This window comes from Erythrolamprus reginae, chromosome 1, assembly GCF_031021105.1.
Source record: "Erythrolamprus reginae isolate rEryReg1 chromosome 1, rEryReg1.hap1, whole genome shotgun sequence".
NCBI lineage: Eukaryota > Metazoa > Chordata > Lepidosauria > Squamata > Dipsadidae > Erythrolamprus > Erythrolamprus reginae.
The window spans coordinates 150,479,688-150,502,581 of NC_091950.1; the positions used below are offsets into that span (position 1 = coordinate 150,479,688).

At 44.6% G+C, this 22,894-nt stretch overlaps 1 protein-coding gene across 1 annotated transcript in view; it reads left to right on the forward strand.

Moving 5' to 3' along the window:
- The window catches only part of TNS1 (tensin 1), a 543,368-nt gene that overhangs the window by 337,539 nt on the left and 182,935 nt on the right, over positions 1-22,894 (forward strand). Inside the window, 1 exon segment of the mRNA XM_070729764.1 lies at positions 6,542-6,580. Within this exon segment, the coding sequence (XP_070585865.1) occupies positions 6,542-6,580 (39 nt within the window).

Genomic DNA, 22,894 nt, shown 5'->3' on the forward strand with positions numbered 1-22,894 from the left:
TATACACATAGTAAAATACATGATAAAGGTTATAGAGGAGATACTCATAGTAAACTATGTCTAAGAAAGAATAGAAGAGAAGTTATAGTAATAGAACATATCAATGAAAGAATAGAAGAAGAGATATAGGAATAGAAGAAAGGTATAAGAGATATAGGATAGCAATAGGACAGGGGATGGAAGGCACTCTAGTGCACTCGTACTCGCCCCTTACTGACCTCTTAGGAATCTGGATAGGTCAACCGTAGATAATCTAAGGGTAAAGTGTTGGGGGTTTGGGGATGACACTATGGAGTCCGGTAATGAGTTCCACGCTTCGACAACTCGGTTACTAAAGTCATATTTTTTACAGTCAAGTTTGGAGCGGTTAACATTAAGTTTAAATCTGTTTTGTGCTCTTGTGTTGTTGTGGTTTTTTTTTAAAAAAAGATATAACTCCATCATAGGCAAAGGGGAAGAGTTTCTCTCCCAGCACAGCTCAACCAACAAGAACAGTGTATGGGGCAACACTTGCTTGGGACTATCTTTAGTTTAGGGGGGGGGGTATTCCATTTCCAGCATGTTGCCTGATAGAGCTGCAAAACTATGACCAAGGGAAGAAACGTAAGCATCTCTCCTTCGTCCATCCTCAACTGACTAGTTTTTAACCTTCTGGTATCAACTTCACTCTCCCTTATATGGCAAACACATTCGTCCGCTCATAGCCCAAGCAACTCTTGCTGTGTCCTAAGATGAACTGTCGCTGCCTCTCAACTCTGTAAGCTTCTTATGGGCAGGAAATGTATGTCTTCACTTGTATAGTCCTTCGGAGTGCTCCTTATTTTTCTGAGATGTGATGTTATACAGTTTGGTGTACTAAATGAAACCATGTTCTGTAGCCTGTGATGTGGGAAGTCTGGGATTGTTTATGGAAGTCAACCCATGGATAAAAGAAATACGTTATATATATTTAATTGGGCTCTTTCTTTCTACTGCTGACACGCTCCCCATGACGACAACCAAAACTAGGCTTCTCTCACAACTCTTTAGTATTGGAATGCACCTCAAAAGCCTCTTTAGAATTGAAAAGCAGCATTTAGAAGTACTTCATTTGGAATAATTCATTACTGGCAGCTGAGTCCCCTAATGACACACGCCTGTGGCATCGGAAGATTTTTGTCAACAATTTACTTATCGTCCATGTCAAAATCTGGTCATTACTATTGCATCAAAGGTCTCCAAGTGTTTTTGGGAAGGGGACATTTGGAATCTTGGATATGTGTTGTTAGCGCTCTCACAAATGGATTGCTTTGGGGACTTGCCCGTTCACACAAAACAGCTGACTGGTGTGGCCTAGCCAGTTACAAAACATCAGTTTGCCAGAATTCTACCTGCTTGCCTCTCTAGCAAGTCTAGCGAGTCTGCGGAGAGGGGCGGCATACAAATCCAATAAATAAAGGAAGGAAGGAAGGAAGGAAGGAAGGAAATCTCTTTTGGCCCTGCACATACAAAAGTGGCTTGTCGGACTCCTGAACCCAACCCCTGGGCTGTGGCCCACTACCGAGCCTTTTGGAACTGGTCAGTGGAAGTGGTGGGTGAGCAAGCACATCCCCACTTGCACAAGCAGCAAGAGTGTGTACACATGCCTCATTTGCCTGAGCAGTGTGTGGGCGCGCCTGCCACTTGCACAAATGGAACTGCACATGTGCGCACGCTTGTGCACGCAGAACTATTCCCATTCCGCCACTAGTCCCAAAAGATGAAAAGGTTGGGGAACTCTGTCCAAAACAGATCACTTCACTTTTATATTTCTGGACTGGACAGTACAAAGAAGGGGATACAAGAGAACAATAATTTCTCTTAAATTTAAGAGCAATTTAAGGCTTTGGTTATCACCTATAAAGCCCTACATGGTTTAGAACCAGATTGTTTACGGGACTATCTTCTGCCTCACATGTCCCAGCGACCGAACAGAACCCACAGAGTTGGCCTCCTCTGGGTGCCATTGGCCAAAAATGTCGGCTGGTGGGATCGCGTGGGAGAGTCTTTTCTGTGGGGGCTCCGGCCCTCTGGAACCACCTTCCTCCAGAGATTCGCCCCATCGCTGCCCTCCTGTCCTTTCAAAAGGCCTTAAAAACATGACTTTGCTGCTAGGCCTAGTTCCAGCCCAATGGGATGAATGACCGATGGATGAATGTTTTTAAATTTTGGGTTTTTTTATTGATTGTATATTGTTTTTATTGTTGTGCGCCACCCTGAGCCCATTTGGAGAAGGATGGCTTATAAATCTAAGAAATTAAATTAAATTTAAATTTAATTAAAGGAGAAAACACAAAAAGTTGAGATAGGTTTATGCCACAATGAGATGTAAGAATACCTTTCTGGATACTGAATGAGGGAGGATATAAGGCAGTGGTTTGTTTATTGATTGATTGATTGATTGATTGATTGATTGTTGGAGTTGAAAGGGACCATGCAGGTCATCAAGTCCAACCCCCTGCCTGAGCAGGAATCCTAAAGCACCCCAGCCAAGTGGCAGTTCAATCTCCTTTTGAAAGTGTCCAGAGTTGGGGAGTTCACAATCTTCACAGGCAGGTTGTTCCACTGGTTGATCGCTCTGACCATCAGGAAGTTCTTCCTTACTTCTAGGTTGAACCTCTCCTTGGTCAGCTTCCAGCCGTTGTTCCTCGTCTGGCCCTCTGGTGCTCTGGAGAATAGAATGGCCCCCTCCTCTATGTGGTAACCCCTCATATACCTGTATACAGCTATCATGTCCCCTCTGGCCCTCTTTTTCTCTAGGCTATCCATGCCCAGTTCCCGCAACCTCTCTTTGTAAGTCTTGGTTTCAAGTCCCCTAATCATTTTGGTTGCTCTTTTCTGCACCTTCTCCAGAGTTTCAATGTCTCTTTTGAAGTTCTTAATCTTTTCTTCACCAGGGACCCTCTTTAAATATTTTTTGGGGCCAAAGACCATAGCCACAGACCCCCAAGTCTTAACTCAAGGTTTAAAACATAACATTTCTTCATGCCTTCACGGACTCCGTGTGATGCCATTGCACACCCAGCCACACACACACACACACACACACCAAGGGTCTGCGGACCACAGGTTGAGAACCACTTACATAAGGCATTATGGTGACAGGACATATAGTACTGGGAAATGGGGGGATGGGAGTAGACATAATGTCTTTGTTTGTTGCGTTGCCTTCAATCATGCTCAGAAGATAAATGGTTGCCTGACCACGTAGCCTGACACACCTACCAAATCTGGCAAATGAGCCCCACATCTATTAATGAAGATGCAAGAGCAGTTTGTAAAACAAAATGTGGTTAGGTTTCAGGTTGTTTCGCAAGCTAATCTATTGATGCCCTCTGCTGTTTGGAAGTCAATAACTTCATTCTTCCTTTCGTTCTGTAAACAGTAAAGATTGTAAGCGGCTTCCAGTACAAAAAAGGGAGGGCAGGGAGGAAGAGAAAAAAGCTGGCACATTATAGAAGAACATCTCCCAAGGACCAAAAGGCCAAATGCAGTTGCCTCTGGAAAGGATTGAAACTGAAATTTGGCTGGATTTGATGTTTACATGGCATTTTGGGGGTGGAGGGGAGATACCTCCCCTGTCCCCTTTTTTGTTCTGTAAGCATTCTGTAACATGGGGGTTCAATTAAGTGGATATGGGACTTGTCTTAGCTGAGGCCAACTTTCTTTTTTATTATTACTTATTTTAGCACTCAAATAGTTTTTCCACATAAAGGGGCCTCTGGGGATCGGATGATCTCTCTCTCTCTCTTCTAGAGAGTCCCTGTGCTAGGAAGGCAATGGGGAAACATTCTTTTAACTCTTCCCCCCCCCCGCAAGAATTCCCTGAAATTCATAGTTAATGATGGCTCAGGAAGAAAACAGCAACCCTGATCAGTTGCTTCAAAATCAAGAACGCCCAACCCCCCTCCCCCCGTGCACTCTTTTCCAAGGCCGTGCATGGAGCCGCAGCCATGTCTGCCCCCCAGCGCCTCCACCCCCCTCGTGCCTCTGGCTTCTCGCCGCTGCCCCCCACCCGCCTTGGCAGCTCTGGCCTTGGCAGCTCATGTTGTCTAGTGCAGCGTTTCCCAACCGGTGTACCGCGGCACACTAGTGTGCCGCGAGACATGGCCAGGTGTGCCGCCAAGCTCCAGCTGGGCGGGGCGCTGCCGGTACTTCCGTCCTGGGACTCCCGCTCGCAGCTGTCCCCCGGCTCCTGCTCGATGCCGCGGTTTTCGGCGCTCTCCTGCTGGGCCCCAAAGAAGGAAGGGAGGAAGGAAGAAGGAGAGCTCCATTCTTCGCGCCTTTTTCCCGCCTTCCTTCTTTGGGGCCCAGCAGGAGAGCACCGAAAAACGCGGCATCGAGCAGGAGCCGGTTGACAGCTGCGAGCGGGAGCCCCAGGACGGAAGTACCGGCAGCGCCCCGCCCAGCTGGAGCTTCTCTGGCGTCGACGGCAAGTGTCCTTTGTGGCCCGGCGGGAGGGCACTGGCGATGGGAGTGGGGTGGGGGCGGGCGCAGCGGCCGCAGGCAATCACGGGGAGATGGCGGCGGCAAGAGGGAGCGCTCTCTCTCTCTCTCTCTCAGCTGACTGCAAGCGGGAGCCCTGATGGTGGCGGTTGGACGTGCTTCTGGACGTCGTACATGCTGGCGCTGCGGGCCTGGCATATACGGTGTCCAGCAGCACGTCCAGCTGCCGCCGTCAGGGCTCCCGCTTGCAGTCAGCTGAGAGAGAGAGAGAAAGAAAGAGAGACATATAAGAGAGGCAGAGAGAGAGAGAAAGAGAGACATAGCAAGAGAGGCAGAGAAAGAGAGACAGAGCAAGAAAGAGAGGCAGAGAAAGAGAGAGAGAGAAAGAGAGAGAGAAAGAGAGATAGAGAAAGAGAGAGAGAAAAAGAAAGAGAGACATAGCAAGAGAAAAAGAGAGACTTAGCAAGAGAGGCACAGAGAGAGAGAGAAAGAGAAAGAAAGAGAGACATAGCAAGAGAGGCAAAGAGAAAGAAAGAGACATATAGCAAGACAGTGAAAGAGAGAGAAAGAGCAAGACAGAGAGAAAAAAGCAAGAAAGAGATAGCAAGAGAGACAGAGAGAGAGAGAGCAAGGGAGAGAGAAAGACATAGAGGAAGGGAAGGAGGGAGAGAGAAAGAGAGCAAAAAAGAGAGGAAGAAAGAAAGAAAGAAAGAAAGAGGGATGGAGAGAGAGAAAGAAGGGAAGGAAGGAAAAGAGAGAAAGAGGGAGAAATAGAGCGAAAGGGAGGAAGAGAGAGGGTTTTTTTGTCCAAACTTTTCTTTAGCCCGCCCCCCGCCCCGCCCCCCCTTTCAGTGTTCCCCAGGATTTTGAAAATATGAATAATGTGCCGCGGCTCAAAAAAGGTTGGGAAACACTGGTCTAGTGAATAAATCCTCTAGAGCAGTGATGGTGAACATTTTTCCCTTGGGTGCCGAAAGAGCGTGGGCGTGTGCTTTTGCTCATGCATGAGTACCCAGACCCATAATTCAATGCCTGGGGAGGGTGAAAACAGCTTCCCCCTCCCCCCAAGAGGCCCTGTAGAGGCCAGAAATGGCCTGTTTCCAAACTTCTGATGGGCCCAGTAGGCTTGTGTTTTGCCCTCCGCAGGCTCCAAAGGCTTCCCTGGAGCCAAGGAAGGATAAAAACACCCCTCACCTGCCTGGGAGGCTCTCTGGAAGCCAAAAATGCCCTCCCAGAGCCTCTGTGCAAGCCAAAAATCAGCTGGCTGGCACACACATGCACGTTGGAGCTGAGCTAGGGCAATGGCTCGCGTGCCAGCAGATAGGGCTCCACGTGCCACCTGTGTCACCTGTGCCATAGGTTCACCATCCCAGCTCTAGTCTTGATAAGCCTTGGTTCAATCCTGGGCAGTTGCTTGAGAAAACAAATTTTGTTGGGTTCTTACAGTGTGGATCACTCAGTCAATATACATTTTGGATCATTTCCCAAACACCTATTCTAAAATCTGCCTTGAATGTTCAATTACTTTACAGGGAGCGAATAATTTCCATACACAGATAGAAGAGTTATGCACCAATGTTTGGTGTGTTTGGTTTATTTTGATGTATTAATGTTTGAGCTAGTTTGTTGTAGTGGTGAGCCAGAGGTGTAGAAACCAGGAGACAGTGAGAGTTCTAGTCCCACCATTGGTATGATAGCCAACTGGGTGACAGTTACTCCCTCTCAACTCAACCCACCTCACAAGGTGGTTATTATGGGTGAAAATGAGGAAGAGAAATAATTATGTATGTTTGTCCCCTTGACTTACTTATTAAAGGTGGGATAAAAATCAAATATGTAGGTAAGTAAAGTAAGTAAGTAAGTAAGGAAGGAAGGAAGTAAGTAAGTAAGTAAGTAAGTAAGTAAGTAAGTAAGTAAGTAAGTAAGTAAGTAAGTAAGTAAGTAAGTAAGTAAATGTGACTGCTGTTAGATGGTAAGAGGGAGGTACATCCAGTGTTCATATAAAATGTGTATTATCTTGCTTTTTTCTATGTTATGACTGCTAATGTTGAGTCTCCTTTGTGTCTTGCTCTTTTAGGCTGCCACACCTTGCATGCCTGCTGGCAATCATGAGCTGGTAAGTGTGTTTCCTTTTATTTTTCTTTGTCCCTTGCTTTTACCTATTGCATCTAGTTTTTCTGCCCAGAAATTTGTCTAAAGCACTTAATTGTTGAGATGAATGCAGGTAGATGAAGTTTAGGAATCAGAAGAGACAACAGCTTCTTAGAAAAGCACCCTATGCATGTAAACTCTGCTGCAAATTTGGGTGTTCTTTATTTTGAATGGATTTTTCTGAATGTTTCCAAAAATACGATCAATGGAGAAAATATCACAGAGAGAGAGAGAAGGAGAGAGAGAGAGAGGAGAGAGAGAGAGAGGAGAGAGAGAGAGAAACTGCACATTCCATACCGAAGAGTTGGTTGCATACAAACAAGATCTGTATGTCTTTCCATTGAAATGTGAAAATTGAAGAAAAGCAAGAATGTTCTTATATTATTTTTTTCAGAGTTTAATTATATTTTCAGAGCTTGTATATTTACTGGGGTACTCATATTTTCAATAGGTGTAATGGGTGATAAGAAAGCCCGTTTCCCATTATGCAGTAGGGTTTTTAATTGGTCTTCTTTGCTGGATCCCTCCAATGCATTATATTTTGGGGTTCTGCAAACAGAATTATACCACTGAATTCAATTGGGCATCTTGCTTTTGTTATCACGTTAGGGTTGTGAAAGGTTGTCCAGCTGTTATTCTATTGGTGAACATGCAAGGACTTATTGTGAATTGTTGAACTGTGCTATTCGAACATTGATTTAGATTTTACTCCATGCCATTTCTGAAGTTGCTGGATGAGAAATCAACAGATATGTGTTCAAGTCCATTCTCAATTGTGGAAGTTGGCTTGGGGACTTTGGGCCATTTCTTCTTTTCTCTCTTTTAGCCCAACCCACTTTTATTTATTTATCTATTAATTGGACTTGTATGCCGCTCCTCTCCGAGAACTCGGGGCGGCTCGCAACATATCAATAAAAAACACAATATATAAAATACATATAAATCCGATTAACATAAATAATTAATTTTAAATATTCTTTAAAAAGTTAAACATTTAAAAATCATTCATTCAAATGCACACCACGAACATCCTAAACATTCAATGACGAGAGGCTGGGCATAAGATTGATGCTATGGGAAACATAAGAGTTTGGGTAATAATACGCACTACCTCGAGTCGTACAAAATAAAGGCAGGAATTGATGATGATGAGGAGGACGAGGAGGAGGAGGAGGAGGAGGAGGAGGAGGAGGAGGAAGGTGTTATACACAGTGAAGCAACAAAATGCTAGGGAACAGTTATAGGCCCAGGAAGAAGCAATATTGTCTTTGTATACCCCACCCTTCTCCATGAGACATAACTGAAACTCTGTCAGGATTTGCCTTGTTTAGGAGATTCTCTCATATGAGAACTCACAGTGGCTCAGAAGCCTATTATTAGAAAATGATTCCATGAGATTTCCTGGGTATTATAAATCTTGGTTGATGAGTTGGGATGAGGCCCATATAAAATCTTCCTTACTTTAGATATTCTCAAGTAGGTAAGAAGCCATAAAAACAGATTTCCAAGAACACCAACTCTTTCAAAAGTAGATTTATAGTAGCAAAAGCAACACTACAAAGTTACAAAAAAAAGATGCTAGTGATTGTCCCAAAACTCTCCTTATCTTCTCATATTCAATGTTTGCAGTGAATACAAAATTCAAATTATTGTGTTTCTCTTGTCTATGTGATACAGTGGCCTAGAAACCACTCCAGGGGTGGTTTTCACTTACCTTCCCTCCTGGTTCACAAATGTGAGTGTGTGTGCATACTCGCTCGCTCGCTCTGCTCACATGAGCCATCTCCACACATATGCACAGCCTCCTGCACATGCTATTACCTTGCAGGTGCGGCTTTTGTGCATGTACTCTGCCACAAAACCATGGCTAAATAGGACGGCATTATGTCCGAGCAGGTGGGCCTGCAGTTGGCACAACCAGTCCATTCTCACCTTGTGAGAATTTAATGTGCCAATATTGCTTTCAAATCTTCCTTGTTAAAAAGAACTTATTGGCAAGTGACACATATCAACAATCCATTGTTACAGATCAAGTGTAGATTTTAGGTATTCAGAGATAACTTTATTAACCATCTGAAAAATCCACAGTTCTTCAGGTCATTGCATTTCAACTAATATCTATAAAGGAAAGAAGAACACATGCATATTTAATACTGCCATTTATGCAGAATCATATTAAAAGCATTCTTGATTCCACACTAAAATGTGGCAATAATAGCATAAGTTCAAACTGTAATTTAATAAACTATCTCTTTGGAAGCTTTAATCAAGATAAATAAAGTGGTTGGAATGCAACATAAAACCACAATGCTATACTAATTATTGTTGTGATTATTGCCTTTGGTCTATTAGAAATAAATTCAAATTTATTCCATTTTATAGAATAATTAGGCAGGATGTGAAACGTATGTATTAATGAAATGATAAATGTCCTATTGGCATAAATACTGTGGTCTATTAAAAATAAATTCAGATTTATTCCACTTTATAGAATAGGCAGGATGTGAAACATATATACTGAAATGAGAAATGTCCTATTGGTATAAATACTGATTTATTCTCATTTATAGAATAATCAGGTATGAAAATAATGTATTCATGAAATAAAATTAGGAATAGAGAGTTTTGGTCTATCTGTAAAAGTTACCATGGAATTTTATTCTCTGTCACTCAAGTCTACTTGCATTAATATTTTCAGCATTTTTAATTGTCTAGACAAGATGTCCTTAAGCCATTTTTTTTCAAAAAGAGATATCTTTGGTATGTAAGTCATAAATTTCACAAAGGAGAGGCACACCATTAATCTTAATTCCTGATTTAGAAACTGAGTAAATTATATGATTTAAGATCTGAGTAAATTATATTAATCCTAACAAAAACATTTTGAGGAAACTCCCAAAAAGTAAGAGCATGATTTTTTTAAAAAACATTCAAAAATGCTTTTTTAACATTCAGGGCTGTAGTTGCTGAATCCTGCTTATTTTAAGTTAAAGCAAGAACATTATAAAAATCCAAAGCCTAATTCTGAATAAATCCTGGCTGAGTTGGATACACAGTAGTTGGAAGTACTTGGATAAATTGGTTCCATATACAGGTAGTCCTTGATTTACGAACACAATTGAGCCCCCAAAATTTCTGTTGTTAAGTGAGATATTTGTTAAGTGAGTTTTGCCCCATTTTACATATTTTCTTGCCCCAGTTATTACGGTAATTAAATCAGTTCAGTTAATAAGTTGGTAGCCTGTTTGTTAATGAATCTGGTTTCCCCATTGACTTTGCTTGTGAAGATGGCAAAAGGAGATCACATGATCCAGAGACATTGCAACCATTGTAAATATAAAGCCAGTTGCTTAACATCTGATTTTGATCACATGATCACGAGAATGCTGCAAAGGTCGTAACTATGAAAAATGGTCATAAGTCACTTTTTTTAACACTTACCGAACTGTTGTAAGTTGAGGACTATCTGTAACTGTTAAAATCCTTAGCATTCATTAGATTAAGGCAAGTGACAGACAATTGGAATAGAATGGTACCTCTACTTAAGAACGCCTCTACTTAAGAAGTTTTCTTGATAAGAACCTGGTGTTCAAGATTTTTTTGCCTCTTCTTAAGAACCATTTTCTACTTAAGAACCCAAGCCCGGAAAAATTTCCCAGAAAAGTTGAGAGCGGCACGAAGGCCCGGCCAATTTCCTGCTATTCCCCCTTTAATCCCGGCCATCTTGGGCTTCTCTGGGCTGCCAGAGGAACCTTCTGGTGGCGCTTAAATAGTCTTTGGCAGTCCAGAGTGAACAAAGCATTTTCCTTTCTCTGGGTGCTTGGAGAGGGAATAAACCTCTGCCAGCGCCCAGAGACAAGAAATGCTCCCTTCATTCTGGGCAGCCAGAGCGAACTGAGTGTTTTCCTTTCTCTGGGCACTTGGAGAGGGAGTAAACCACTTCGCTGTGGTGACTCCTTCGTGCTGCCTCCCACACACCTGCCTCCTAGAGGGTCTGGGTGCAGAAAGACAAAAGGGGGTGCTTCACCGAATCAACTTGGCTTCAGCCAAACCGAGGAGTCACCACAGTGAAGGAAAGGCGCCAGCTACAAAGCGAGCGAGCGAGCGAGAGAAGAGGGGAGCCCTTCAGCATAGGATGGAAAGGGAAGCAGGTAGGAGCAGTCTCTGGTTTAGGAACAATTATAATATTTGCTTCATTAAAACTAAAAAACGGGTTTATTTGGGAAAAAGGTCACTTAGCAAAATAGGAAATTATAGGGACCAATATACAATATACTGAACCATCAAACATCAGGAGTTTTCCCCAATTTCATAGATTTATCTGTAGTGACTGTTTCTTAAAATAAGAAAGTGAAACAAGATTAGTAATCTGTTCCTTGTGATAATTTTACCTTTTTGTTAAAATCATACTCTCTTGCCATCTTTTGTTGTAGAATGGAAATCGGCACACTATTTGCATTTCCAATAAATGGTACATTTATGTTTGCCTGAAAAATATGCTACATTTATCTCCCCTTTTTCAATATTTCTGCTTTGCTTGATGCAGTATAATAAAATTTTACTTTGGAAGCATAAAACAGTATTAAGTTCATCTTTAACAGAGACCAAACTGTAAGATATTGGTCAGGAAATGGGTAGGATAATGAACTAATAATTCAATAACTTTACCTTTTAAGCTTGTTGCTTTATTTTATAAGCAGCATATGTGATCATTCAACCTCAGATAAATACTTTGGAGATGATCTATATCAAAGACAATGGTGTAACTAAATCACTGTTAATAAAAAAATTCTGCCATTTCCTGTTCCATCTGTTTAGTAAAGTCTGTATTGTTTAGCAAAGATACATTCAAGGGCGATGTGAAGAATACATGTACTTTTTAAAGCAGATAAAACAGTATGGATCACAAGAGCATGGATTGAAATTGTAGTAGAATCACATGCTTTAAATTTAGATAAAAGAAAAATGAACTATCAGGAAATAATCTAACCAAAAAGTATTTCTCTTAAATACTTTGGGGAAGATTTCTAGAACACAAAATATTCATTGAGCTAAATTCGGACACGTAGTCTTCAAAATATTATGAATCCGAGAATATAATTTAGATAGTGAAATGTTAAGAAAGATTAAAAGTTTGATTTGCATCACTTCCATGTATGACATGGTCAGCTGATTGAGTTTAGAGATACTCAAAGCAATTATGTATTTGTGACTGGATAGAAAATTAGGATTCCTAAATCTTGTTATATAACAAAATGTATTTAAAATGACTGATCTTTCTGATACTTTTTCAACAGTTAATTTAGAAAATGTGTTAATTAAAATAACATTTCTTGAATGTTTAGAATAGTCTCTTATGTAAACTTTTTCTACCCAAGCATTCCATAAAAGGGGAAATAGGAATACTACAGAAAACCAAATTCAATTCTTTTTCTACCCTTTTACTTACATTTGGTCAATATTTGTTTATGCTTAGCTGGAGACCAAGCCCTTTAATATTCCAGACTGCTGTTAAATAGTTTTAAAACCAACAAACCAGAAAAATGGCATGTCACTTTATCCAAGTGTGCTGCATCTGGATTGTATCAAAAGACAAGCTACTGCTTCCCAAAAGAACAAAAATGCAAAATAATAATACAATTAAAAAGAAATAATAAAATTAAAAATAAAATCTATCAAATCCTGTTTTGCAATAGTCAAAAATGTTAGGATATTAGCCAACTGGATGATTAAACATTACAAAAACTATCAGGGAACAGACAAAAAGTTCTATCAATTAGCCCATTAAAATACTGTATATGGATTTTAAAGAAGGTAAATTTAGAAGAGAATTTTAGCAGAGAAAAAAAAAAGCAAGGAGGAGTGGGAGGAAAAAAAAGGAGGAAAATTAATACAGATTGGTTTAAAAAAACCACATCCCTCTACTGTTTGTAATATTTCCCTTTAGCCAAGGTCATATGAGTAGAAAATGTAATTAAGAGAAAGAGATAAGTTTAAAAGCTTGGATAGAAATAATTATAATAACAGGAAAAAATAAATAATTCTCCCCCTTCTACAGCAGTGTTTCCCAACCTTTTTGGAGCCGCGGCACATTTTTCATATTTTCAAAATCCTGGGGAACATTGGGGGGGGGGGGGGGCGCTAAAAAAAGTTTGGACAAAAAAAATATCTCTTCCTCCCTTTCGCTCTATTTCTCTCTCCCTCCCTCTTTCTCTCTCTTCCTTCCTTTCTCTCTCCATCCCTCTTTCTTTCTCTCTTCCTTCCTTCCTCTCTTTCTGTCTCCTCCTTCCTCTCTCATCTCTCTTTCCTTCCTCTCCCTCCCTTTCTCTCCCTTTCTGTCTATCCTTTCTATCTCTCACCCCTTCTCCCTCTTTCATTCCCTTTCTCTCCCTCCCTTTCTCTCTCATTCCTTTCTCTCCCTCTTTCCTTTCTATCTCTCTTTCTTTTTCTCCCTCCTTCATATCTTCTTTCTCTCCCCCCTTCCTCCCTCTTTCCTTTCTCCCCCTTCCTTTCTCTTCCTTTTTCTCTATCCTTTCTACTTCTTACTCTTTCTTTCTCTCCCTCCTTCATTCAATTTTCTCTCCTTCCCTTTCTCTCTCTTTCCTTTCTCTCCCTCCCTTGTTCTCCCCTGGGGCTGCCTGTGCCTGCCCTGCACCACCCAACACGGACGGACAGCCCCTGGTCGTCGGTTCGTCGCCCCCCCCCCACGGAGGGAGATCAGCCACTGGAGGGAAATCGGGCTGGCGGGGGCGGCGAATCCACCTCCCCACCCGGGTGGAGGGAGATCGGGCTGGCGAGGGCGGTGGATCCGCGTCCCCAGCCGCGCGGAGGGAAATCGGGCAGGCGGGCGGGTGGCCGCGGCTCCCTGCGCGCCCCTGGAAAAGGGTGCGCGGGGGGGCATTCTCCGTACTGAAGGAGCGGGTCCAGCAGTCACATGGGTTGCTCATGTCCAATCCGGTGGAACTGAGCCTAGTGTTAAAAAAGCTTGCCGGATCCGCCCCTTCCCCAGAATTCGCTCAGTTCGCATATCCTGCGGTTGTATTGTGATAGCTCGTTCAACATTCTAACACCTTCCCTTCGATCTTTTCCTTCAAAAGTAGTAAGAATTGTTTTATCCTTATTTATTTACTTGCACTAATAGCGCCAGCCGTTTGTGGCTCGGCTTTTTTCCTTGGGAGAAGTTGCGGTTTCGTTTTCCCCCGGCTGTTTTGCCGTTTACGATCCCCGCTGCCGCTTGTGGATTCCTTTAATCCTTTGGCCTGGAGGTCTTGGTGCAAGTATTGATTCATTGATTCATTATTGTATTATTGTAAAAGGGCTTAAGAAATACCTCCTGCGGAGTGAGACGCTTGTTTCTAGTCTCCTGGACTTAGTCGATCGCTTCCCCTTTAAGAATTCTATTATGGAGCGATTTTTCGGCGCGAAGGCCTTCGCGCCCTTTTTAAATTTAGGCCTCTCGTGTTGGCCTCCTGCCAGCCGCGTAGGCCTCAGTCCACCGCGTGGATCCCGGAGTGGGCTTTGGGACGCTCAGGCTTAATTCTCCACCGGCTAAGCCTCCAACCAGAGTGCCTTGGTTTACTTTAATTTAAGTTTAGGGAGGCTGGCCACGCTGTATTTGGGGACACGAACTCTGGGTTTGCCCAGATTGCCCTCAAGTCTCAGCAGCTCCGAGGCCTCGGAGCAGGATCCATTCCTCTTGGGAAGTCCTTGAAATCTTCTCCCTAATTATTCAGTTATTTGGCTCAGCCTGGTCTTCTGTTAATTGTCAGACTATGGCTACTTTTTCCCAAGAGAGGCACAACTAAAGGTCCCAGAGAGGCCAGGCCTACAGGCGATGAGATTACCAGTATCCCCCAGGCCTCGACCTCCTCTTCTTCAGGGGCCCGCCCCTCGACCAAGGTCACCAGGGCTGAGAAGAGAAGGGACCTAGCCCTACAAAGAATCCATGACAAATCAGCAAAGCGTTTGAAAGTACAGGCCCAAGTACTCAGTAGTCAAGACCCCCCAGAGGCTTCTAGTCTGCCTCCTTCTGGGGTCCCTGTGTTATCTCTGGATGAGCCAAACCTAGACAGACCCCAACCTAACCTATGGGGAATAGGTCCAGAGGAACCAGATATTATTGAAGATTCCCCCCAGCCAGGATCCTCCCAGGCCTTCAGGGATTCTTCTGCCATTCCTGCTGATATTTCTAGTTTACCTCCTGAATTCCAATCTATTTTTTCTGTGTTGTCCAAGGCCATTGATGCTAAATTCTCTACCATCAATGAGCTTCCCTTACCTCCTCCACCTCCTCGTCCCTCCCGCCCCTTGGGTTCTTCCCCAGCGGTTAGAGCTCCTATTCAGGATGATTCAGATTCCTCTCAGGACTAATATGAGGATATGGAGGAGGATGAGGATCCCTTTCAAGGCCTCTCAGATGATGAGGAATCCCAAATAAAGGTTCCTTCTCCAATTACTATTTTTCCTTCTCAATTGTTCAAATCTCTCCTCCTCAAAGCTAGAATTTCTACGGGATTGGCGGCCCAGGAGAAACAGGCCTCCACATCCACTGATCCCCCGGAGGAGAATTTACCTTACTTCACAGAGGAACAGGAGGATAACGAGGTAATTCCTATGCCTAAATTGTTTAAAGATGCCTTACTTAAGCAGTGGGATTTCCCAGCCTCTGGGCTTAATCCCTCAACCAAGGACAGAAAATTGTACAAACTTTCCTCTTCCTATGAGGAGCTCCTATCCTTTCCTAAACCGGATGAACCTGTCAAGATCCTTCATTCGGTGGCTGCTGTGCCAGGCGAAGCAGAGGAAGTCCTCCGCCCAGAGGACAAGCGGATTGAACAAATGCTCAAAAGAGGATTCACCGCAGATTCCTGGGCCATTAAAAGTTCTGCAGCGGCTTCCTTTTTCTCCAGAGCCATGCTTCTGTGGCTTCGCCAACTTCAACAGCATATTCCTCCCGATGACTTGAGAGGTCAACAAGACTTCAACAAGGTCTTTGCTGCTGCTCAGTACGTGGCTGATGCCACTTTACAATCTACTAGATTTTCTGCTAAGTCTATTGCAGCTTCTACAACGGCAAGAAGACTCCTATGGATTCGCCCTTGGCAAGCGGGAGTACGCCAGAAGTGGCAGTTATCCCTGGGACGCGACCTTAAAGCGCGACCTTCTTTTCGGTGATCTTCTGGATCCACTCCTCACGGAAACCACGGACAAGAAGAAAGTTTTGGGTCCAACCACCAAAAAGGCTACCAAAACGCAGTCCTTTCGTCGCCCAGGGCGTCAGCAAGATCAAGCGGCTTCCTATCAGAGATCTCCAGGTCAGTATTCCCCCCGCTTTCGTTCCCAAGGTAGGAACTCCAGGGGCAGAGGTTTTCGCTTCCAAAGGGGAGCGTCCTCTAACAGGGCTTCAAAGAAACCTAGATGGTAATTTTTCCTCAATTCCCATAGGTGGTCGCCTAGCCCATTTCGCCTCTAATTGGCGTCTCACCTCTAAGGACCCCTGGGTCATTGACACTGTTCAAACAGGCCTTCTTTTAGAATTTATTTCTCCCCCCCCGAAACGTTTTATTTCCTGCCCTTCTCCCAGGTCCTCCTCAGATTGTAACCGTATGGAGGAGGCCATTTCTCACTTATTGTCCATCAGAGCCATTCAACCGGTTCCCTCCGGTCAGAAGGGTCTAGGTTTTTATTCCATCCTATTTATGGTTCCAAAATCCTCCGGAGGTTGGAGAGCTATTTTGGATTTAAAGAAGCTTAACCTATTCATCAAATATAGGAAGTTTAAGATGCACTCCTTATCATCTATTTTGGCCGCCATCCACACGGGAGATTTCATGGTCTCTTTAGACCTCACTGAGGCCTACCTCCACATTCCTATAGCCAAATGTCACAGAAAATTTTTACGTTTCTCCTTTCAAGGCAGGCATTTCCAGTATAGGGCGATGCCATTTGGCCTTTCCTCGGCCCCTCGGGTCTTTACAAAGCTCTTGGGGTCCCTGGCGGCCTATATCCGGGCGTCTCCCATTCACATTTTATGTTATCTTGATGATATTTTGATTCATGGGAACTCCCTAGAGAAAGTGAAAACAGACCTTTCTATCACCATGTCAGTCCTTCAGGACCATGGATTTTCCATCAACTTTGATAAAAGTCATCTCCAACCTTCCACATCCATCTTACACCTGGGATCCATTATTAATTCAGAATCCTCCCAGGTTTTTCTCTCTCCCGAGAGAAAATTCAGTATAGGGGAGTTAATTTCTTGCATTTTATCTAAACCTTCAGTATCCATAGTAACCCTGTCTTCCCTTTTGGGGAAGATGGTGTCATGCATAGGCATCATTCCCTGGGCTCGCCTTCATGCTAGGGAACTTCAGTGGCTCCTATTACCCTTTCAGAGATCGGGGCACAGCAACTCAAATCGTCGCATTGTCATCCCACCAATTGTTCGCAGATCCTTCAAGTGGTGGAAGTCTCCGGCCATGGACAAAGGATCCCCGTTCAGGTGCCCGGATCAATTTGTCATCACCACAGATGCCAGTCTATCGGGATGGGGCGCCCACGCCCAGGGGATGATAGCCCAGGGCACGTGGTCCCCGGAGGAAGCTTCCAAGCCAATCAATTGGCTAGAGTTAAGAGCCGTTTCCCTGGCTCTGAAGCATTTCTCTCCTCGCATTCCCAACCGGCACGTTCTCATTCTCACCGACAACATTGCCACAAAAAGCCATATCTGCAGACAGGGGGGCACGAGATCCAAGGCCCTCATGAGGGAGGCCCTCAAGTTAGGCCTTTGGGCGGAAAAACATCTTCGGTCGCTCCTAGCCGACCACATCTCGGGGAGCCTCAACGTCCAGGCGGATTGGCTATCTCGAGCAACGATAGACCCAGGAGAGTGGAACCTCCATCAAGACCTGTTCCATCAAATCAGCCTCAGATTCGGCCTACCAATTCTGGATCTCTTCGCGACCAATGCGAACGCCCAACTCCCTCGCTTCTTTTCCAGATTTCCATCCCCGGGAGCGGAAGCAATCAATGCCCTCCGGAGCCCATGGCCTCCAGGCCTACTTTACGCATTCCCTCCAATTCCAATTCTCCCGGACGTGATTCACAAGGTCCTCACCGAGAGGGCCCGAGTAATCTTAATCGCCCCTCATTGGCCCCGCCGGCCCTGGTTCGCGGATCTCCAACAGTTGTCCGTCCAGGTCCCTTGGCGACTCCCCGTTTCGGGGGATATGCTGCGGCAGGGGGCCTCATTCCATCCAGATCCGGAGTGGTTCCACCTCACCGCCTGGCTGTTATCAGGAGAGACTTAGAACTGCGTGGTCACGACCCCGATACAGTGGAGGTCATTTTAAAGGCCAGAAGGGGTTCGACCAATCGAATCTACGACCACACGTGGTCCAAGTTTCACCAGTGGTGTCTACAGGAAGGCCTCTCTCCCCTGTGCATTCCCATACACAGAATCATTTCCTTCCTTATGCAAGGTTTCCATAAAGGACTTTCCACCAGCACCCTCCGGCGTCATCTGGCAGCCATTTCATCTGTCCTAGGGGGCCCCCGCAGACAGCCTCTCCGATCCTTCCCTGAAGTTCAGGAATTCCTCAAGGGCATAGCCAACCTCAGACCTTCCAAGGTTCACAGGTATCCATCCTGGGATTTGCCACGGGTTCTCCATTCCCTCACGCAGGCACCATACGAACCCCTAAAGTCGGCGTCCCTCAGGTACCTATCCTTTAAAGTAGCATTCCTGGTGGCTATTACCTCTGCCCGACGCATTTCGGAGCTGGCTGCCCTCTCAATCAGGCAGGACCTTTGTCAATTTCATCAGGACAAGGTAGTCTTGCGACTGGACCCTACCTTCTTACCCAAGGTCAGTTCCATGTTCCACAGAACTCAGGATATTGTCCTACCTTCCTTCTGCCTCCAACGAGACCATCCCTTGGCAATTAGATGGCACACCCTGGATCTCATTAGAGCGCTGAGAATCTATATCCAACGCACAGGACCCTTTCGGAGGTCAGAAGCACTTTTTATAGCCTATCACCCCAGAGTCATGGGTGCCAAAGTGTCTTCAACAGTAATAGGCCGTTGGATCAGAGGGACTATATCTAAGGCCTATGAGTCGGCCTCCCTCTCAGTTCCAAGGAACATCACAGCGCATTCCACCAGGAGCGCAGCCACCTCGGCCGCTTGGGCGACTCAAGCCCCGTTGGAGGAGGTCTGCAAAGCAGCCACTTGTGCCTCGCCAAATTCCTTCATCAGGCACTACAAGATTGATTCTTACGCTTCAGCGGACGCTGCCTTCGGCAGAAGGGTACTCCAATCCGTTATCTCACATGATAGCAATCTAATCCCACCCTAGGGACCATCTATTGGGTATGTCCCATGTGACTGCTGGACCCGCTCCTTCAGTACGGAGAATAGGCGTTGATTGCTTACCTGAACGCCTCTTCTCGTACGGTGAGCGGGTACAGCAGTCACTTCCCGCCCTTGTATGTGTCTTCTTTACCTTCCTATAACCTTTCTTCCTCTAACAATAAGAGTTGAACACTACAGAGCTTCACAGCTGAGCCTAGTCTATGGATTCGCGAATTCTGGGGAAGGGGCGGATCCGGCAAGCTTTTTTAACACTAGGCTCAGTTCCACCGGATTGGACATGAGCAACCCATGTGACTGCTGTACCCGCTCACCGTACGAGAAGAGGCGTTCAGGTAAGCAATCAACGCCTATTTTGGGGTGCGTTGGCGTGCACAGCCTACAGGGAGCGGTGCCCGGGGCCGCTGCAGCCGGCAGCCTGTTTCCGCTGCCAGTGCCCTCCCGCCGGGCCCCAAAGGACACTTGCCGCCGATGCCAGAGAAGGCGTGAAAAAGGCGTGAAGAATGAAGCTCTCCTTCTTCCTGCCTTCCTTCTTTGGGGCGCAGCAGGAGAGCGCCAGAAACCGCAGCATCGGGCAGGAGCCGGGAGGTCGGAGGCACCGGCAGCGCCCCGCCCAGCTGGAGCTGTCGCGGCACACCTGGCCGTGTCTTGCGGCACACTAGTGTGCCACGGCACACCGGTTGGGAAACGCTGTTCTACAGGAACTTACCGTAAAAGGATAAGATTTTAAAAAATTATTTACACAGAATTACATATTGTTTTCTAAATGCCACTTGATACTAATTCTAATTTTAAAAATTGGCTTGGGATCCGGTGAAACGTGGAAGATTCTTTTCTCATGCAATATGTCTCGTTGTGTTGAACCATCTGTGTCATTGAACTTTAGTATAATCAGGGAAAATATAATATGAAATTTATGATCTCTCCTTTCAATTACTCAGTGGGATCAGGCCTTCTTGTGGAATGTCATTCCTGACAACAAATATAGGGAACTTCATAATGAATGGTTGAGGTTTACCAGTTATACAAATAGGAGAAGCTGGAATGTCCTGAAACCTTTGAAGCTGATAATCTTCAGACATAGCTATTACTTTCTGTGTTAAAGCTTCCCTAAAACCAGCATATGTGTTACCTGTAGGCAAAGACCTGGCTTCTACCTGTCTTTTTGAGGGGATAGCTTTGAGTCATCGTTGAGTATTTCAAAGGCAGATTTCTTTGGCTGCCTATATTCCACTGAGCTGGGGAGGGTGGGGTCTGTCTTAGCAAAAGCTTCAAATTCCTTGGTAACTCTTGCATATTTTAGCCACCCACTTCCTGGGCCAATCATGTTTTAGGCCCCAGTCTGGTTCTGCCAAGTCTGACTAAAGCAGAGTTTAAGCAGTGAAAATGGTGTCCTTGGATCACCCAGGGAGTGGGACTGGGTGGGACACATGTTTGGGTCAGCTCCCTTACCAGTATAGAATAGAAGAGCCACTTTTGGAAGAAGCCTGAAAATTAAACATTTCCTTGATTGGGATTACTAATAATATTCCCAATTTGGGGGAGAACATATTCTGATGCTTGCACTTAAAATAAGCACAGCCGTTCATGAGATGGGAAGCATTTTCACCATGTAGTAGCATCTGGAAACCACAGGGATGACAAATTGGATGCTGATGTAGGCTTGCTTAAGCAATGCGTGTTAGATCATTCAGCACAGAATTGAGTAGATCCTGAATTGACAGTCAACAACAACGAAACAGCTTTGCTTTTATTATTGTGGTTATCCAGGCAGGTATTTCAGGGAAACTGAAGAGTGTAGGTAGAGGTTTTCTGGAGGAATATCATCAACTTTTGGGGGATTCTTCTCCATGCAGTTGAGAGATTAAGTTATTATTCAAGGTGCTACAAGATACGTAGATGGCATTTTAGTTTTGCAAAAGGACTGAGAAATCTGAAGCAGTCTTAGGGTAGTTGAAGGATACAATGGGGAAGCAGGTGTCTTCAGAGGTTGGCCCATTTGTCATCTCTAAATGATTCCTCATTTGAATAGAATAGAATAGAATTTTATTTTATTGGCCAAATGTGATTGGACACACAAGGAATTTGTCTTGGTGAATATGCTCTCAGAGTATGTAAAAGAAAAAGATACATTTGTCAAGAATCATGTGGTACAATACTTAATGATTGTCAGAGGGGTCAAATAAGCAACGAAGAAACAATCAATATTAATAAAAATCTTAGGATACAAGCAACAAGTTACAGTCATACAGTCCTAAGTGGGAGGAAAAGGATGAAAGGAATGAGGAGAAAAACTAGTAGAAATAGAAGTGCAGATTTAGTAAAAAGTCTGAGGGAATTATTTGTTTAGTAGAGTGATGGCGTTCAGGAAAAAAACTGTTCCTGCATCTAGTTGTCTTGGTGTGCAGTGCTCTGTAGCGACGTTTTGAGGGTAGGAGTTGAAACAGTTTGTGTCCAGGATGCAAGGGGTCAGTACATATTTTCCCCGCCCTCTTTTTGACTCGTTCAGTATACAGGTCCTCAATGGAAGGCAGGTTGGCAGCAATTGTTTTTTCTGCAGTTCTGATTATCCTCTGAAGTCTGTGTCGGTCTTGTTGGGTTCCAGAACCAAACCAGACAGTTATAGAGGTGCAGATGACAGACTCAATGATTCCTCTGTAGAACTGTATCAGCAGCTTCTTGGGCAGTTTGAGCTTCCTGAGTTGGTGCAGAAAGAACATTCTTTGTTGTGCTTTTTTGATGATGTTTTTGATGGTAGGTGACCATTTTAGGTCTTGAGATATAATAGAACCTAGAAATTTGAAGGTCTCTACTGTTGATACTGTGTTATCTTGTACTGTAAGAGGTGGAAGGATGGAAGGGTTTATCCTAAAGTCTATTACCATTTCTATGGTTTTGAGTGTGCTTAGTTCTAGGTTGTTCCAGTCACACCATAAGGATAGTTGTTCAACCTTTGCCCCATATCATTTCAGAAAGAGAAAGGGAGGGAGTAGCAGCCCATGCCCTGTGGGTTACTCTATCTGCATTACAAGATGAACCTGCATGTCAGCCCAAAGTCCAAGGATTTCAAGGGTCCAGGAAGCCTTTTGACCACAATTTCATATGTCAGCTAAAGAACCAGGCATTTGCTGCTAAAAGAAGGCAACTCTTAATCAGTATCTGCTGCATTGTAATCAAAGATATACAGTGATACCTCGTCTTACAGCGTCTCGTCATACAAACTTTTCAAGATACAAACCCGGGGTTTAAGATTTTTTTGCCTCTTCTTACAAACTATTTTCACCTTACAAACCCACCACCGCTTCTGGGATGCCCCGCCTCTGGACTTCCGTTGCCACTGAAGCACCCATTTTTATGCTGCTGGGATTCCCCTGAGGCTCCCCTCCATGGGAACCCCCACCTCCGAACTTCCGTGTTTTTGTGATGCTGCAGGGGAATCCTAGCAACGCAAAAACTGGTAATTCACTTGCAACGGAAGTCCGGAGGTGGGGTTTCCCAGCGAGGGGAGCCTCAGTGAAATCGCAGCATCGCAAAAACACAGAGGTCCGGAGGTGGGGTTTCGAGGACTTCGGCGTTTTTGCGATGTTGCAATTTCACTGATGCTCCCTTTACTAGGAAACCCCATCTCCGGACTTCTGTTGCCAGCGAAGCGCTCATTTTTGCGATGCTGGGATTCCCCTGCTGGGATTTCCCTGCAGCATCACAAAAACACAGAAGTCCGGAGGTGGGGTTTCCCATGGACGGGAGCGTCGGGGGAATCCCAGCAGAGCAAAAACGGGCGCTTCGGCTGGCAAAAGGGGTGAATTTTGGGCTTGCACGCATTAATCGCTTTTCCATTGATTCCTATGGGAAACATTGTTTCATTTTACAAACTTTTTACCTTAAGAACCTCATCCCGGAAGTTTGT